Below are 17,154 nucleotides of genomic sequence, written 5' to 3' on the forward strand. Positions count from 1 at the left end.
ATGTGGACCTTAATTAACAAACCTGAGCCACCACTTCCTCTTATGTTGATGATTAAGTTTCCCTCGATTTCTGTGCAGCCTTTGTACTCATTCAGGGATGCTACTGAATCAATGGGTAGCTTTTCAGTCTTACAAACTATACAGCAACAAAAAATCAAAACAATAATATTTATATCGTCAGTAATTGAGTTTTTGAGCATTGTATTGGAAGCAGAAGCACTTAACCCCCAAATCTACTGTTTCTGCCTCTTCTTGACTTTTCCTACCAGGTGGGTATGACAAAGTAAGAATGTGATCATCGAAAGAGAATCTTGTCAACTTAAGGTGATTCAAAATAGTTTCCAGCACTTTCCAAGACTTAGAATTTCATGGGTCATTATAACCACTCTTTATCAGTTGATGCTACAATCATGGTGTCAAAAAACTGCCCAATCATTGGTAAAAATGTTGTCATCATTTTTGTGACACAATACATTACCATAGTAACAGTATAACCTGCTGAAAACACCTTTAATTTTATCTTTAACTGCTAATAACCCCCAAAAAAGCACAATGACCCCACTTTTATTATTGAAGTTTGATTAGCTGGATAAGATGCAACTATGGGCAAAGTTTAAAAAAATGCTCATGGGATTTAAACCACCTTAAATTTTTAAAATTTACTTCCCTTAGTATATGAAAATGAACTAACACAATAGGAACCACAAAACTTTGGGGAGTGGGAGAGAGGTAATTTCTTAGCACTCTCAAAGGGCCACCACCCCACAAGGGAGGTATTACCCTTTACTGAGCCCCACCTTGTACAATGTACCTGTTATCATCTTTTCGCAGTTGGCTAAACAATAGCCAATATCATCATCCCCAGCAGGTGGTTATTATTATATTATGAAGCACCTTTATTAATTGATGCAAATGGTTTAATACATCATTAAGTTCTTGGGATTAACCATACCTCTTGGACACTTTTCTACCTTGCACCTGACACACTTCCCTGGACCAAAGGGGAAAATTGCAGACTCCTTTTTGTAGCCAGCTGGACATACCTTCACACACTTCTTACTTTTGCCAGGAATTTCAAGTGTCAAATATGAACTAGGACACTTGGACACACATTTAAATCCATCAATCTAAAAACAAAATGTCCAGGCTGGTAAGAAAATTGCTTATTATTAAAAGTATTTTAAAAGCTTGCTACATGTATCACTAACAAAATAATAATATGATTATTATTCTGACATTACCATAAATCCTTGAATTAGTGCCTCCCCTCTAATAAGCGCTCCTCCTATTGGCCAAAATTTAAAATAAGTGCCTCCCCTCCAATAAGTGCTGCCCCCCCCCCCCCCCCATCACCTCCCCTTGTCTTATGGAAGAGTACTGAGACAACAAAGGATATACAGTTTCGTGCTCAATCACAAGCAAGTGATTATCAACTCATTCAAGCATTACACATTGACTGATGGATGGTGATGAAGATCTGCTGATTTATTGCCTAAAGCCCAACCAGCCTTGTGTAGCAGGCCTAGACCAGCTCAAGTGGTTATATTACATTAATGTAGTGCTTCAAGAACAACAGGATCCTTCTGAAACTTCTGAGGAACTGACACATTGTGCTTTTTTTAACATACATTACAAAAAACCTGATCTTATCCGACCACGATTTGGGAAAAATTAAATAAGACCCCCACCTCAATTAAACACCTCTCTCAAATAAGCATCCCTCGTCTTCTCCTAAATTTGAAATAAGTGCCCCAGGCGCTAATTCAAGGATTTACCGTATGCAATCATAGGTTTTCCCATCCTTGGAAAACCCCACATTGTTTCTGTATACTATTTTGTCACAACTTGGCAAAACAAATATGCCCTATCCAAACATACATGAAGCAAATGGTCCCAAGAAATTCATGGGTCTTGGAGACTTTTGATCTGATCTAAAAATATCGTTGATAACACTTTGTCACGAGTTATGGAGTCTCTTGTTTATAAGTGATTGGAGACTTTTGATCCGATTTAAAAGCATTGTAATACTTGAGTCATGGACTCACATGCTAATCAGTGTTTCTTTCTGTCTGAAAGTCTAAAATTGTTTCAGTCTCGACCAGTCGTGGGTTTTTAAACTGGGATTTTGACATCTTAGCAAATCTTGGATTTTACATACAGTTAAATGAAATTTAACATAGTTAACGACTAGGAGCTAGTCTGGTCAGTAGCGTTTTTATAGGCGGTTGTCAGTGTCTTGGCCGTCTGTGAGCATTTGGTTAGCGTTTGGTGCGTTTTGTAGCGTTTGATATAGTTCAATGAAATTTTACATAGTTTATGACCAGGAGCCAGTCTGGTCAGTAGCGTTTTTGTAGGTGTTTGTTAGTGCCTTGGCCATCTGTTAGCATTTGTTTAGCATTTGGTGCGTTTCTGTAGCGTTTGCAACAGTCATATGGTCGTGAGAGCCCTGGGGCTGACATTGTCCAGCGGTATATTTGGTTAGTACATGTGTTGTCGTCCCATGTGCTCGCAGTGTGTTCATCGCTCTGTTAGTGTGGCGTTGTGGATTGAATTATAGTTTAGCGGTTCTTGGCGTTCTCCCTATCGCTTCATTAGCTATCTCGGTCGCTGTCCCGGTTAAAACAGAAGTTCTTCGATCGTCGCCCGTGGCGTTTTTGTTTCGTCCTGTCTCCACCGCCGTGTTGTGGTTCGTCTTCACTTCTCTCGTACCTGGTCCGATAGTGTGCTCACCGTTCAGATAGCCTGGCCTTTTGGCTGGCCTAGTATAGCGTTTCCCAGTTGGGAAGAATTTCGTCATTCGTCAACCATGGTATCCTTGCCCGCTGTCGTGTTTTGTCTTTAACTGTCATGGGTCGTCTTTAACTCGCTTGTCGTTCTCTCGTACCTGGTCTGATAGTGTGCTCGCCACTCCGATAGCATGGAGTTTTGGCGGGCTTAGTGTAGCGGTTCCCAGTTGGGGATAAAAAGAAATTTCGTCATTCATCCACCGGGGTTTCTTCGCCCGCTCTCCTGTTTTTGGTTCGTCTTTAAGTCGCTCGTCGCTGGTTTGTATATCATGCCAAACCCACCTCGTTCAAACAACAATAGCTTGTCTGCCGGACTTTGTTCGGAGGACTTACCTCTGTTGTCTTCCACGCCGACAGTGGTTTCAACGGCTCCCTCTGGCCCTGTGGCGCCTTTGGCCGTCGATTCGATCGTGGAGGCTGTTGTTCGCGCACTTGGAAGCTCCCTTCCTACCATCATCTCTTCAATTCAAGGGAACGCCCCCTCACCATTAAATTCCTCCGTCCCTGGCACTTCTGTTGGCGTTGCTCCATCTAGCTCCTCCGAATCGACTGCTGTTTCTTGTGATGCCAACGTTTCATCTGTGGCTTCTGGGGTGTCGTCAGGTATGTTTACTTTGCCTGCTTTTGTTCCTACTTTTTCTCCCGTCTCGGCCATCACTGACTCGAGCTCGGCCCGCTTCGTGGCCCCCATCACCTCTCCATTCACTAGTTCCAGTGTAGCCAGTAGCCTGCCAAGCCTCGGTAATTCTGCATCAGTGACCAAGTCTGAGAAGGCTTTTATTGTCGGTCCAGGTCATGCACCAATCCCGGCAAAATTAGCCAAGAAGATCATAGAGTTGTGTTCATGGAGTTGGCGGATCTGCTTACAGTAAATCTTCGCGCTGTGGAACAGGAACCACATACCTTCCTGGAGGGTAAACTCCTCGTGTCCAATGCCAAATGCAGGCAAGTTGAAATTAAGGATATTCTTACCTGGACTGAGGCCTTCACAATTTTCCAGCTGGTGCTGTGTGCGTCTTATCCCCTGCGCTGGTTGGACCTGACAAAGTACAAGCTCCTCATTATTCAAACAGCCCGTCAGTATCCAGGTCTGGCTTGGCTTGAATACGATCTGGCCTTCAGAAGGGATGCCACTGCCTCGGGCCTTAATGATTGGTCCAAAATGAATTTGGATCTATATAATTTTCATCTGCGTTTGCCAACATCGTCCTCACTGCAACCAAAGCCATCCTCCCTTTCTGGGTTTCCTCAGTCTTCCTCAGGCAACCCGGACCCCCACTTACGTACACCATTCTGCCATTCCTGGAATGAAGGGCTATGCCGGTGGCCATTTGGGAGGTGCAGGTTCCGCCACAACTGCAGCAACTGCAAGGGAGAGAATACCAAGGCTAACTGCCCCTTTCCCCACTCAGCTGGACTTCGTTCCCGCTCCCCCTCCCCTGGGGGGAGAAGGGGACAGTACTGACGGGCAAGGTACGCCCAATGTTGTGTCTGTACATAGTTTTAATAATTTGATTGTGTTGCCTAGCCAGCAGACTGGACTGCCTCAGCTGGCAAATTTGTTTTGTCCCATTCCAGTTTCCGTTCCAGTTTCAGTTCCAGTTTCAGTTCCAGCTTCAGTTCCAGTTTCAGTTCCAGCTACGCCCTGCATTACAGCTGTCTCTTTTGCTCCGTTATCTCCAGTTTCTAAGGTCTCACCATTACAGCTGGATCAATTTCAAGCGGAGTTGCCGCATCATCCTGACAAATCAGCTGTAGCTTATGTGATTTCTGGCATACAGGATGGATTTCGGATAGGATTCGACCCCTCCTTGGTGTCACTCAAATCTGCATCTTCGAACATGCGTAGCTCTTCTGAACACCCAGCAGTGATTGACTCCTACTTACAAAATAAAGTCTCTTCCAGCAGGGTGGCAGGTCCTTTTCCAGTGCCGCCACTTCCGTCTTTGCACATAAGTCGTTTTGGGGTGATCCCCAAAAATAATCAGCCTGGGAAGTGGCGTCTCATTTTGGACCTCTACTCACCTGAGGGAAAAAGCGTAAATGACGGCATCCCTAAGCCCCCGTTTACAGTTCAGTACGTTTCTGTGGATGCCTTCATTGATGGCATAATGACTCTGGGCCGAGGAACATTAATGGCCAAGTTCGACGTGGCCAGTGCATATCAGAATGTGGCAATCCACCCGGATGATCGCCCCCTTCTTGGCATGAAGTGGCGTGGGCAATATTTTGTGGATATGGTGCTCCCATTTGGGCTGCGTTCTGCACCATTCATCTTTACTGCCATTGCAGACTTGGTTGAATGGATTCTGGTTCAAAATTATGATGTCACATTTCTCCGTCATTACTTGGACGATTTCCTCACCTTGGGCCCACCGGCTTCCCCTGTCTGCCACAACAACCTTCAAACCTGTGTTCATCTGTGTAAAAAACTTGGTCTACCACTTCATCCAGATAAGCTGGAGGGTCCTGCAACTCGTCTTACAATCCTTGGGATTGAACTTGACTCTGGAAAACTTCAGGCGCGCCTCCCGGCTGTCAAGAAAGTTAGAATTGTTACACTGTTAGATGAGTGGGCTGCAAAACGTTTTTGTAAATGTCGTGAGCTGGAATCAATGATTGGCCACCTCCATCACGCCTGCAAGGTTGCCCCACAGGGTAGGACATTCCTTCGCCGGATGATCAACTTGCTTTGTGCCTTTTGCTGCGATGATCACCCCATTAGGCTTAACCAGGAATTCCGACGGGATTTAACTTGGTGGCGGGAGCTGTTCCAAACTTGGGATGGCCTCAGTTTTATCTGTATGCCCACGTGAGCCCCCCGGACTTCCAGGTCTCGTCGGATGCAGCTGGCTCTTTGGGATACGGAGCTATTTTTAAATCCCACTGGTTTTCTGGTGCCTGGTCAGTTGCACAAAGTTCATTATCTATAGCGTATAAGGAACTCTTCCCAATTGTGGTAGCAGCCTATCTGTAGGGCCCTCAGTGGGTATCTCGGCGGGTCGAGTTCTTATGTGACAATGAGTCCGTGGTGGCTGTACTTAAGCCTGGCACCTCGCGGGACAAAAGCCTAATGGTGTTGCTGCATTATTTGACTATGCTGGCCATCCGTCATTCCTTTTCGTTTACAGCTTCATCAGTTCAAGGTAAAGCTAATCCAGTTGCTGATGCACTCTCTCGATTCCAATTTCAGTGGTTCAGACGCCTGGAGCCACATGCCGACCCGACCCCATCCCAGATTCCTGCTTCCCTTTTGGCAGCGCTTCAGATGCCTTGACTCAGAAGTGTCAGTTCCTACTTACCCAAGGTCTTGCACCATCCACCTGACGAGTGTACCGATCTGCCCAACGTCGATTTATAGACTTTTGGCGCCAGGATGGTCATGCAAACCAGGATGGCTACATTCCCTCGGCCAATGAGGAGACTCTCATGCGCTTTGCTTCTTTATTGACAGATAACCTGAACCATTCCTCCATCAAGGTCTATCTTTCAGCAGTACGCTCCCTTCATATTGACCATGGCCTTCCAGATCCTTTAGTCAACTGCCTTCGTTTGCAGCGTTTACTTAGGGGCATTAAGCGGGTTCAGGGTCCAGCTTCACCTAGGTGCCTACCTATCACAGTAGATCATCTGAAGGTCATTCAGCGCTCTTTGGACCTGTCTACTAGAGACCATGTAATGTTGTGGGCTGCGTGCTGCTTGGGATTTTTTGGTTTTTTGCACGCCGGGGAGTTCACAGTCAACTCTGTGTTTGATCCTAACACCCATATGACTGTTAGCGACCTGCAAGCAGACTCCTTGGTGAACCCCTTGTGTTTTAAAGTCCGTATCAAGTGCTCCAAGACAGACCCCTTCTGCATGGGTTGTGATATCTACTTAGGGCGTGGCTTGGGCTCTGTGTGCCCCATAACAGCTTTGGGCAATTACTTGTCTCTGCGTGGGTCCGCTCCAGGGCCACTGTTTATATTTAGCGATGGTCGTCCTCTTACTCGGCAGCAGTTATCATCCTCTGTGCAGTCCATCCTAAATGAGACAGGGTACTCTGGCTCATACTCTGGTCATAGCTTCCGTATTGGGGCAGCGACAACTGCAGCGGCGCGGGGAGTTCCAGATCACCTTATCAAGACCTTAGGGCGGTGGTCTAGCGATGCCTACCAGATCTATATCCGAACTCCAGTTAGTTCCATTGTCCGTGGATCCTACCAGTTGGTGGCTTAACAGGTAGCGGATTACTCTGGGTACCAGTGGGGGTGGGTGTCTCAGGCTGGGGTTGTCGGGGGCTTTGGCCTTGGTGCCCCGAGCCCCCTTACTCTGGGTTGTTCCATCCCGGAGATCCCTTCGGCATGGCGCGGGGGGGGGGGCTCGTGGCTTGGTTGCGGGTTGGGCAGGCCAGTCGGGTGTTCTAGCGCCTTGGGGATGTGACTGCGGTTGCAGCCCCCGGGCTTCGTAGGCACCTTCCCTCCACTAGCGACTTGGGCGTTAAATATAGTTAAATGAAATTTAACATAGTTAACGACTAGGAGCTAGTCTGGTCAGTAGCGTTTTTATAGGCGGTTGTCAGTGTCTTGGCCATCTGTGAGCGTTTGGTTAGCGTTTGGTGCGTTTTGTAGCGTTTGATATAGTTCAATGAAATTTTACATAGTTTATGACCAGGAGCTAGTCTAGTCAGTAGCGTTTTTGTAGGTGTTTGTTAGTGCCTTGACCATCTGTTAGCGTTTGTTTAGCGTTTGGTGCGTTTCTGTAGCGTTTGCAACAGTCATATGGTCGTAAAGCCCTGGGGCTGACATTGTCCAGCGGTATATTTGGTTAGTACATGTGTTGTCGTCCCATGTGCTCGCAGTGTGTTCATTGCTCTGTTAGTGTGGTGTTGTGGATTGAATTATAGTTTAGTGGTTCTCGGCGTTCCCTCCCTATCCCCCCCTTTCTTTTCAGCATTTTATTTTATTTATTTATTTACTTATTTTTTTTTTTTTCCACCAATGCCATCTGGCTTGAGTGTGACGGGTGCCTGTAGGGGGCTTGGCGCGGGGGGCTCGTGGCTTGGTTGCAGGTTGGGCAGGCCAGTCGGGTGTTCTAGCGCCTTGGGGATGCGACTGCGGTTGCAGCCCCCAGGCTTCGTAGGCACCTTCCCTCCACTAGCGACTTGGGCGTTAACACTTGAATCATCAACCCTAGACATCCATTCAGTAATCCATTCCCTGAAGATTTGAAAACTCTTTTATAATCAAATATTATAACATCTTTGTACCTCAAACAAGTCAGAGAGGCATTTTTCAACACATTCTCCAGTTGGCATACGAAGATGTCTGCAAGCATAACAGTGACGTGCAGAGTTCAAATTGGAACATCCTCCAAGGCACTGTTTGTGACAACACAAATTGTTGGATCTCTCCACGCAACCCCATTCTCCACACTTCATGTCACACACTGAAAATGTGCAAAACAATGTTACAACTTGTTAAACCAAAAGGGTTTCACTTGTGGCTGGGTCTTACAAAGTGTTTCTTAAAAAAACAGACAGAAATTTACTGTTTTATGAAATACCCTTTAAATGTGTTATATCTTTATATATTTTTTTTCAAATTAGTCATTTTTGCACATCAATCGTCACATCAACAGATTACAAAAATCTATCTTGTAATATTTACAGTGCGTTTACTGAAACCGAGGCCACCCAGACAATGAAAACCAATCAGATGGCAGAAGTGAAACAATAGATTCCAACATTTTCAAATCCAGCCAATGAAATTTCATTTTGTTTGTTGTGATGCTTGTGACTACAGTGTCTGTTAATAAATATTGTCAAGCTCAAACCGTTGGAACTTTTGCTTTAGAAAATATCAAGTTACTTTACTTAAGATTTTATATTTACAACTGCAATAAATTCATTACGTTGACCTTTTTCCACTGTGAACGAACAGCCACACAAAATATCATCTTTACGGTTGTGTTTAAAATAGATTAGTAGAATGATAGATTTTGACGTTTCTTTACAAAATACATTTCATCCTGTTGTCTGTGTGTGTTTCTATTTTTACACAGCTTTCGGTTGTCATTACCATGAAATCCACCACGCAGTTCTCTGAAAAACTAACACGCTCGATTCACTATCTCAGCAGCTGTACATTTTGGAGTTTAAGCTCCCTTTCTGGGTTATTATTGTATTGAAATAACATGTTCATCAAAAATTCAAACAAATTTTTTTCTGCGTTGTACTATCAAAGCTTCAATGTGTAAAATCACTCAGGCAAAAATGGAAGAAGGCACTATAAGAACCTTCCCTACTCTGAGACCATTTGAAGGGTTTCTTTTAAACAGCCACGACGATATTCAAACCCTACACCACACACTCTGGTGATATATATTTACGAGTGACACTCTTACGTAGCTTTTCTTTTCATGTATTTTCTAAACCAACTAACTGCCCCATAGGAAGGGCAGCATATAATTCAATTCAAGCACGCGAAAGTATTAATGGTTTGAGCTTGACAATTTATTGATAAGCAATACTGTAGTTGCGTAAGTTAAATGACCTTGCTTGAGAGCAAGGTCATTTAACTTGAGTTAAATGACCTTGCTCTCCATGAGTTCTCGTAGCTCAGTGGATAGAGTGCCCGCCCGGTGTTCGGGAGGTCATGGGTTTGATTCCTGTCGGGGACTCAAAATTTTTTCTTTGCCCCACGCTCGTGTCATGTTGATTAATTCACCTTCACATTTCATTACCGAGCTTAAAATTCACCATCTTTATTAACTTATCACTACTCATGATGAATTCGATAGCGTTGATCCTAGCAGTATGCAGGACACCTATCATATATGAACTCAGTTAAATGACCTTGCTCTCCATGAGTTCTCGTAGCTCAGTGGATAGAGCGCCCGCCCGGTGTTCGGGAGGTCATGGGTTCAATTCCTGTCAGGGACTCAGAATTTTTTCTTTGTCCGACGCTCGTGTCATGTTGATTAATTCACCTTCACAGGTCAGATAATATTTATTAAATTATTGCAAAATCTAAACCATGGCATCTTTTTTCTTTAAAAAATGCTTATCCATATAAAATATCACAAGATATCCAGTGTGTTCCCAAGGAATGTGAAGTTCTAAAAAATTTCCAAACTCACCCCAAGGAAGTTCATTGGAACTTATGAGGGGTGGGGGAGGGACTTAAAAGCCAAGAATTTTAAAGGAAAATATAAAGTTAAACTGGACTTCCCAGAGGGTTGGAGGATTCATACATGTACCAAAAAAAACATTCTGTAGGGTGGGTATATGTAGATTTCCTGGAACCTTGATTTCAAGCAATGTGAATTTTGCCAGAATCTTCCCTAACACATAGACATCAAAATATCAGCATTTGTCCTCTAAAGGTGTGAAAAACAAAGTTTTTAAACACGATATTGAGAGCTAACATTCAAAACTTTTTTATACCTCCAACTTAAATGAACTCAAACTTCATGTTTCACAGATGTAAACTACCATCTACATACATGCACATAAAGCATTCCATTTTCAGTTCATATCGTAAAGTGAACTTGGTCATAAGGTCAGCATATGATTGTGCTAAGTTGATGTCCGATAAGATAGGACAGATTTAAGTTAATAAGGAATCTACTGTTGTTTAAATGCCTAGAATTCAGATTTTAAATATATGGGATTGAGCTTTTAATCAACCCTAAAACACTGAGTAAATCACAAAAACTATGTGTTATATGCTGTTTACAATGAACATCAAATATCTGCTTGTCAATGCTAATTAAATCCAATATCATTTCATCAAGTTCCACAATAGCAAATTAACAATCTATTCAAAAACATTTTTGTTGAAATATTTCACTTTATAATATTTAAGCCACCATTTCTTGAGGGGCAATACGCAGTGTTCTACATCATCAGGCAGTCAATTAATACAAAAAAATGAAATGATGTTTAAAGAATGATTTGTTTGTTTAATGCAAGGCTAATATTGCACACAGCGTAGCGAACTTGTCATGCTAACAGCCCCCTTGAACTCCTGTCCACATTCATCAGTGCAATGAAAATCATAGTCTTAGGAACAGACATCTCGAACACAGTATACCACAACTTGAGATTGTACAGATGGGTAACCAGCAGCCTGCCTGTTTTGCCATAGTACTTTGTTGCATGAAGAATTCAATCATGATAAAACAATATCACTATTTGACTTAATGTACCTCTAGCCCTTCAATTATCAAGAGTATTCAATGATTGAATTTCTCTTAATGAGCTAACTAATTGATCAAATTATACAACTATTTCTGATAACATGCAACAGCGTTACCATACAGCTCAACCCCATAACACCTAACTTACTGAATTTTTTCAAGAAAAAAAAACATTCCAGTATTATTGTGTTCGACAGAATGCAGTTCTAATCAGGTAATGGAGGAAAATCAAGTTTTCCTGTAAGCATCTTTCTGTAGACACCATTTTGCCACTCCCCCCCCTCAAAAAAATTCTTCAGGGGTAAATGACGTCATCTCCATTTTCATCCATGTGCTTTCTTTCGAGTGTTGTGCAATATTACGGACTTTGAGACAGCTGACTGTGGACTGTAGTGGATAAGTTGTTTATTTAAAATTTGAAGTCAGTGTTAATGGCATTTACAAGCCTTGCAGACATGTCTTCCCGAAGTGTGTATGACTTTTTGTATGAACAGAAAGCTATAGTTTTGCTGTGTGTCATGTACCCTCTTCTCTTTGACCAAAACCAACGCCGCTTTTGAAATGTGTACTTTTCACTTTGCTGGCCTAGATTTCTGTGTGCAAAATATAAACCCAACGAAAGTGTACATGTGGGAAAAGAGTTCAACTTGCACAGGATTACTTTGGTACATCGACAAGTCCTCCGTTTTATTGTTTCGGAAGGGAAAATGCACAATAGCTGTTTCCACAAAGCCAAGGCGATACAAGTCGTGTTCCTAAACAGAATAATTGTCTTAGTTTTGGTAATAAAAGCACATAATCTTGCATACCGACGGAACAGGCACTAACTAATATTATGTAATACATGTACAAATGAGAACAAACCCTCTTGTATGTACATGCTTTGCAATCAATTCATTTGTTTTTGCCCTTACTGGAGGTAGGCCAATTTCACGTCTACCTAACAGCTCAGACACAAAATGCTGTTCTGACAATTTTTGCTTTACCTACCAACGCTCGAATGCGCTCTTTAATCCATGATTACCACTAGTAAATTAACAACTATTCTTTCCTGAAATGAGTAAATTATACAATTTGTGAAGGATGTTACATGGCTTGAGAAAACATTGTCCCGCTAAACTATTTTTTCCAGGCACGGCCCATTGGCTGGTCAAACACTGAATAATCTCAACTCTTGCATTAATGGCCCAGCCCCACGCCAGGTTGAACGATGTTTAAAATAAATAGATCAAAAAAGGCTGAGCAATACATTCATAACATATTCTTATGTATCCAACATGAAATTAAAGTTCTGGAAACTGGCATTTTAGAATGACCAGAAACACAGCCTAAGCTTTACAAGATGAAAGCTGTTCCATTTCTCTTGTCTCAGTTTGAGTAATTAGTATATTTTTTGTATGTTCTTAAAATTCAGTACGCTATTATATCAACTCTCTTTTACCATCTGCCTAGTTTGTTAACTTGCAAGGATTTGACTGGTCAATGTGCATTTTTGACCAAACATTACAGAGCTCTCCGTACGCTCCGGCGACCAGCGAAATTCGCCGTCTAGTCATCCTTGACGTGCCGGCTACTCATAGTAAATAAATTATGAAAAAAAATTATTTGTAACAATGTGAACCTATCTGTCTATAAAATTAAGCATAAACTGAAAACAATACGTCTAATTTTCTCAACAAATACGTAGCGATTAAAAAATACAACTCTTATAGCTGTAAAATAAAAGAAATCTGAAATCATTCGAGCCGTGAGAATTGCTGCCAAAAACGTGACGTGGGCACTGAGCTGTGACAGCAGCACTGAAATATTTGACAGCCGGGGTTAAGTTAAAGCTCAGTTTTCAAGTTCCTCTGAAAATGAAGCGAAAAACCCAGCAATCGCTGGTCAGTACCTGGGATAAATTGAAGAAAAAATAGAAATGGCACAAACGAAGGTCATAAGTTCTTTTCTTTCAAAAATATAATTTAAATTAGTTCTTTTATCTCCAGTGAATGTACGCATAATTTAATTAGTTCTTTAAAAACGACATGAAAGTGAAATATAAAACAGGCGAGCTTATCAAGCAGGGAAGTATGAATAAATACACGCACTATTTCAAGGCTTCATTATAAAGCAAAACATTTGCAAAATATGCCAAGTTTAAGTTTGATTGTATCAATTTTATCACTTTTGAAATCATGAGCGAAAAACCCAAACTACTGCAGAAGTTCAAAACGTTGATGATGGTCCGCACGGGATCAGAAAACATTCTGAGCTTAAATCTGCGGGAAACTTCACCAAGTATTACAGGCTTCCGCTTGCAACAGTTACCAATCACAAGCTTCATCATGTTCAACGAATTCCACCCCTAGAACTGTGTTAAAGCCACTCAAAACTTGTGTTTTAACAAAATAAATGTCAAACCTCAATCTAGTGACTTCAATGCCAGGAAAACTCTTTTCTTGTTTGGCTTTCTCATCTGTTTTTACACGCGTGATTGACCACAAAATGAGAACGTTTCTGACGTTTTTGATATTTTTTCGAATTTGATCCGGATGACTAACACATTACATTACATGTATTTTTTTCTCGGTGAAATTGCTTTCCTTTGAGAAAAGAACAAAACCATGATTGCCTAAAATACACTGAAATGCACTTTTTGGAACCCCAATTTCAAAATTTTCCTGGGGAGGCTCCTGGACCCCCCAAAAAAGGTTGCAGTCCACCCCCCTCCCCCTCCATGTGACCCCGATAAATTCACTCCACGTCCTTTTATTGGCATTGTCCGCCGCCTACCCAAAGTTATTCTCCCTCTACTTCAAATTTTCGGGAGAACCCTGAACATTATCTGTTGAAAAACTGTTATTTCATACCCTGTAGTGTAATTCTCTCTGGAACAGGGCTGGTATATTTTTTCATCATAAATTGCGATGCCATTTGCGTCTGTGAAATCTCATTTGTAAGTGGTGGACCATTTGACTTTTGAGGGGGCAGTGGGTGATTTTGAAAAAAAATATCATGTGCGCAAGCATGTGCGTGTACCAGAACTAGTTCATACACACAGCCACTGGCAGAAAAAAATGCACACATTCAGTGAGCAGGAAAAAAAAATTGTTACACAGACAAAACAATATCATGGATAAATTTCCAGTGCATGAAAGAAAAAAAAATTAATACCTGTACCAAATCAACCACCAAACCCTCCCCCACCACCTCCCGCTCTTCAAGAGTCGAATAGTCCACCCATAACTTTGGATTAAGCTCCTTAATATGAAAAACAGACTCTGATGTAATGCTCTATAATTCCTTCTTACAATGAACATAATTATTTTTCCAGTCCCAAAACACATTAAAAGTGCATGGAGGGTGTTATTTTCTTCTCCCCAATTTTAAATACTTAAACAGCCCTTTGAGATCAATCCACATCAAAGCTCCACCACAGAAGGTCAGAATTATGTAATAATTATGACTCAGGGGTAAGCTAGAAATTATTCCCAGTTCTGAGTCGTCCAAGTCTCCACTTGGTGTGGTGTATAGCACTATATATAGTTTTCTCAGCAAACTGAGAAAATGTTCATTTGCAGAGAACACTGATAAATGTTCATTGCAATCTTGCTTATGACCCATAAACAATGTTGTGACAGACATGAGGTATTCTGTTGCTGAAATCAATTGACGTAAATTTACATATAAATTTAATTTTAAACTCATTTTATATGACAAATAACTTGTCATTGATTTTCCATGTCAAGTAATTTAATTGTCACTGAAGACTTTTTGAGGCAAGCAATGCCCTACCTTGATTCTACTAAGTTGTGAAAAGTCACGGCTTCATATAAAGATAACTGGAGAACATGACCACATATTTTACCCCAAATGCAAAATAAATCTAATTAAACATTGTCAGTAGTAACTTCGCGACAGAAATAAACATGGTAATTTTTTCCTGTTGGAATTTATAAACTTATTATTAGTTAAATGGAGGGCAGAGAACCGCAAAAAAATCCTTCACCCCAACAATGCCAATTACTGAATAATTCAATCCAGAACCACGCCTTTAATGTAAATGTGTCGGTAATTAAAATTGTAAAGTGAACAATTGTAATTAATATTAAGCTAGGGCTTAAGTGTAACTTTATACATAAATTTTACAAAGCGGAAAGATCGAAGATGTTAGGAGGCAGATTATTTTTCAACTCTGGAGTATTATTTTCACTGCAATCTTGGGCCGGCCTTAAAAGACTACAGATTAAATGTAATAATAATTAAACGTTTCTACTTACACCGCTGGCAATCGTGGTTTTGTTGATTCCCCGGAGCCCAGCAGTGTTGATTCGTTGAACTGCCGTGACCTGCCGGTGGGATGCATTTCTTCTGCTTCCCCGTCGCTTGGAAGCACACATCATAACAGTCATTATTGTTAGAATTTAAAACCAGGGAGTATTCATTCTCTGTGACATTCCTCATGATCGATTTCCATCGAATCGTCTTCACGTAGCATAAATTAATGTTTTTCTCGATGCGGACACCACCATCCAGAATGGTTGTTAGCGAAGGAAGGTTCACTTCCTCGAGTCCGTCATTCTCGTAGATGACAAGAGAATAACCCAGAAATAACTCTCTCCCTCGAATCACGCCAAGTTTAGGGAAAATCTCTTTTAAACTACGCTCTCCATAAACCAAGGAAACGAGCAAATGGCCGGTGATTTCTGTAAGCTTGGGAAATCGTAATTGCTTCATAACAATATCGTTCGCTCTCCTCACGATCTGAATTTGAACGCTGCCCTCGTATGTTGTGCAATTTTCCAGTTCTTTACAACCGTCGCATTTGTCTTTATTTATTTTCAACACCAAAGGCGATGCTTTTCCTCCAAATGGACCAGCCGTTTTTTCGCAAACTGCAGATAAAAAGGGATAAGATGCCAAACAAATGCCACTGACGTTACATTAATAGGAATTTAATCAATCGAACTGACAAACTTGTTGTGGCTTCTTGTAGCTTCCGCGCGCGCAGATGTCAAATTCAACTATATACTTACGTTTGAAGTTGAGATCTTCTCCATTGTTGAAACCACACAATGATATAAACAAAAAGGTAAAAAGAACGTCCTTCCTCATGATTTAGCAGACGAAGACTGTACAATTCAGAGTTTTACAAGCCACTCGTTCGTATATAAGATGCGCTGAAGCATGATCCGACACTTGAACCCCGCTAATATGAAAATATGTAGCTATTTCCGACTTGCTTTTCAAATAGAAGTCAATCTTCGAGGATAAAGGCGGCGAATTTCACTTCACAATAGCCCAGGTTCTGATTGCTAAGCAGAAGCTTTTAAGGTTAGACTACACTAATCTGCCCGACGGTCGGGGAAATTGGATGCAAATATACATGTAAACCACGGCTGGTCTGTAGCTACGTCACGGTGACCTCATATCCTCTCCAAATAATAACTGTCAGTCACTAAATATCCAGGGGTAAAAAGTCAAATATTTTTTATCTGCATGCAATTTTACTTTCTTTGCCTTTCCAACCTAAAAACATTGTTAAAATCTCTGATTAAAAGTGCCATAATTATGAACTAAAACGGTGATTGAAAAGATGTTGGTTTTTAAAGTGGACTCGACAGCCAGCAAAGGCCGGTGCGGTACAAGATGGCAATATTCCAGAATTTTGATTAGCTTTTTTGCGGCACTTACTCAAGGCCAATATAAATTCAGTAACCAGATAGACAAATGAAAAGTGCAAACAACGGTCCATCTTCCTGAGGTTATCTGATTTTAGGCCTGCCCCAAACTCAACGTGATAGAACTCACGACTGGAGAAAAGACTGCTAAGACTGATAATCGTTAAGAATAGAGCAGGGGCGAATTGGACCGACTTTTTAAACCCCACCTCAGTAGAGCTGTGGTTTGCTTTCATTTCTGTTTTTAAATTTGTTCTTTTTGCCTTCAGGTAACTCATATTAAACGGGCATCTCACAATCACCCACATGAAGACTGGGAACATAATAATTATAGCCTGCCCAAGTTTTCAGCTTTACAACGTCTTCAAGTAGCCGAGAAGCCTGGCAATTTCGTTCAGTCAGTCAGTTGAAAGCGCGTTTATTTATACTGCCAAACAATTCGTGAGACAGTATACAAAAAGCTATTTAAAAATTGAATAAAACAAATTGTTGCACTTTGAACTGAATTGCATTCGTCGATAAAG

The 17,154-nt window shown here is 41.5% G+C and overlaps 2 protein-coding genes and 1 pseudogene across 2 annotated transcripts in view; 2 read left to right on the forward strand and 1 right to left on the reverse strand.

Annotated features, from left to right (window-relative positions):
* Positions 1-16,348, reverse strand: part of LOC110040022 (insulin-like peptide receptor) — a 34,968-nt gene extending 18,620 nt beyond the window's left edge. The window contains exons 1-5 of the mRNA XM_089295194.1: positions 15,986-16,348; positions 15,230-15,844; positions 8,035-8,213; positions 953-1,127; positions 23-136 (exon numbers count right to left, since the gene is read on the reverse strand). Of these exons, the coding sequence (XP_089151320.1) occupies positions 23-136; positions 953-1,127; positions 8,035-8,213; positions 15,230-15,844; positions 15,986-16,064 (1,162 nt within the window). The 5' untranslated portion in view covers positions 16,065-16,348. The remainder of the gene's footprint in view (positions 1-22; positions 137-952; positions 1,128-8,034; positions 8,214-15,229; positions 15,845-15,985) is intronic.
* LOC149108411 (uncharacterized) lies at positions 3,018-4,509 on the forward strand (annotated as a pseudogene).
* LOC149108412 (uncharacterized) lies at positions 6,169-7,351 on the forward strand. Its single transcript, XM_089295195.1, has one exon. It carries the CDS (start codon positions 6,216-6,218, stop codon positions 7,002-7,004), a length of 789 nt encoding a protein of 262 aa, XP_089151321.1. The 5' UTR covers positions 6,169-6,215; the 3' UTR covers positions 7,005-7,351.
* Positions 16,349-17,154: the final 806 nt, after the last annotated feature.

This window comes from Orbicella faveolata, unplaced genomic scaffold, assembly GCF_042242905.1.
Source record: "Orbicella faveolata isolate gen_17 unplaced genomic scaffold, um_ofav_v1 contig_26, whole genome shotgun sequence".
NCBI lineage: Eukaryota > Metazoa > Cnidaria > Anthozoa > Scleractinia > Merulinidae > Orbicella > Orbicella faveolata.